The sequence below is a fragment of the Dreissena polymorpha genome, chromosome 11, assembly GCF_020536995.1.
Source record: "Dreissena polymorpha isolate Duluth1 chromosome 11, UMN_Dpol_1.0, whole genome shotgun sequence".
In the NCBI taxonomy this organism is placed as follows: Eukaryota; Metazoa; Mollusca; class Bivalvia; order Myida; family Dreissenidae; genus Dreissena; species Dreissena polymorpha.
The window spans coordinates 2828113-2830088 of NC_068365.1; the positions used below are offsets into that span (position 1 = coordinate 2828113).

Genomic DNA, 1976 nt, shown 5'->3' on the forward strand with positions numbered 1-1976 from the left:
ACTCTTGGTAAACCAGAACTCTCTGAAAACCGGACGATCACGCCGGTCCCCAGACCGTCCGGTTTACAGAGAGTCTATTGTAATAATGGAGAGGGTTCACTTCACTGACGATGTACACGGAAGAGTTGTTTCAGAAAAAAGCGTCATAATAATTTTTTAAGACATTCATAATCTCAAAACCTACACATTCTTGAAGTTTACGATTTCACGAAAAAGTCCGAGATCACTCTCTGCTTCAAAGCACATTACTCCTTTACTATCTTATTTTCTGCAATGTTAAGGAGTGTCCCGGAGCCAATCAGAGAACACAGCTGACGTCATCCACGCACGCTTATTACTGACGAAAGTAACACCAAGACGCTCTCGTCGCACGTTCTTCAAGCAGCGGGGATTTGCTGCCTTGCCAATGACCAGCGGTGTCAGCTTCTCTTCCGTGGCGCTGCATGCGAAGAGGACAGTTATTCTATCCTTTTGCACGTTGAATCCCTTTGCACCGTCTCCGCGCACAGCCAGGGTCTTGTCAGGTAATGCCTTGTAGTAGAGGCCTGTCTCGTCGGCATAACAGATGTTCTCCAGGCTGTATCCCTGTATGATGTCTGGAAGCCGGCTCTTGAAGTCACTGACTGTCTGCTGGTCCACCCCAGCACTCTCCCCGGACACCTTGAATGCCTTCACAGAGTAGCGGGACTTCCAGGAGGTGAGCCAGCCGCTGGACCCCTTGAAGTCGTGGTACCCCAGTTCCTTTGCGAAGCTGCTTGCTTTCTCCTGGATCACAGGTCCAGACAAAGGGAAGTTCTGGGCCCGCTTCCGGCTAAACCACTCCCACGTCAGCTCGTTCAGTCGGTCGAACTTGCATTCGTTGTCGAAACGGAACTTGGAGCCAGACGCATTTTTCTCCCACTGCTCCTGGTAGACGTTCTTTTTCTTCAAGATGTCACTGACCGTTGACTTCCCGATCTTGAAGCGCTCGCCGAGTGCATTCAGAGATGGTTTTGGTTGAGCAGTTGATTCCGTAATGAGCTTTATCTTATCCTCTAACGTAAGCTCTACGCGTCTGCGTTTAGCTGGAGGCTGCGACATTTAAGATGCGTTTGAAATTAAGAAACGACAATGAATGAATTTGCATACAGATGGATGGATATTTAACAGTCATATTTCTCACAGTTTATCTGACAAACAAACAAACAACCATTTAAGCGTTAAAACATGGCTATAAGATCTTTTAAAATACCCGAGATGATCACAAAAAGTGATCGTCGCATAGGCATGCATTAATTTTTTAATTAAATTGTTTATCATATGCGATAATAAATAATTAATAAAACGATCGGGTCAATCACTTTTTGGTGTTACCGCACGTCTATTATAGACATTCACAGTTTGTTTTACATTACTTAATCGGACTTCCATAGCGCGGTAACGACTTGACACCTTTATGGTATGTTTAATCCGATTACCGATAATTGCGCGAGCAAAATGTGTGACACCGCACTCGCTGTGCTGACTAGGTATTGTAATTTTCACGCCTCGGGCATCTTGAGAATTTAGACCGTCCGGTATACTCAATGTATTTTACGTTGAAAATGACCAAATACACGGAGATATCCGTTCGGTTTCCGGTTTTGAGAGCGTTCGGTTTATTAAACATTTTTTAACAAAGAAATAGAAGGAGAAAATACGGGACTGGCCCGACCGTTCGGAATCGGGAGAGTTCCGGTATTCAGAGAGTCCGGTATTGACAGAGTCTACTGTAATAATAGAGAGGGTACACTTCAAACTGTTTGTCATTGCGTTATTAGGCCCTCTGCAGGCATGGTGATTATTGGGATTTTCTTACGTAAGGAAGTTTTATTACATAAAATATTTTTCGTAGCAATTGTATATCATGGCAGTTCGGTCAGTAATATAAAAATGCAATCATTTAGCAAATGATAGATTTACATATGTATGGTATTTATTTGAAATAATTAATAAAG

General features: G+C 43.5%; 1 protein-coding gene across 1 annotated transcript; it reads right to left on the minus strand.

The window, feature by feature from the left end:
• Positions 1-276: 276 nt before the first annotated feature.
• On the minus strand, positions 277-1080 carry LOC127851133 (jerky protein homolog-like). Its single transcript, XM_052384695.1, has one exon. It carries the CDS (start codon positions 1078-1080, stop codon positions 277-279), a length of 804 nt encoding a protein of 267 aa, XP_052240655.1.
• Between the last annotated feature and the right edge of the window lie 896 nt (positions 1081-1976).

Excerpts from the sequence above, each read along its gene's own strand:
- LOC127851133 (XM_052384695.1), bottom strand. The coding sequence starts at position 1,080 with ATGTCGCAGCCTCCAGCTAAACGCAGACGCGTAGAGCTTACGTTAGAG.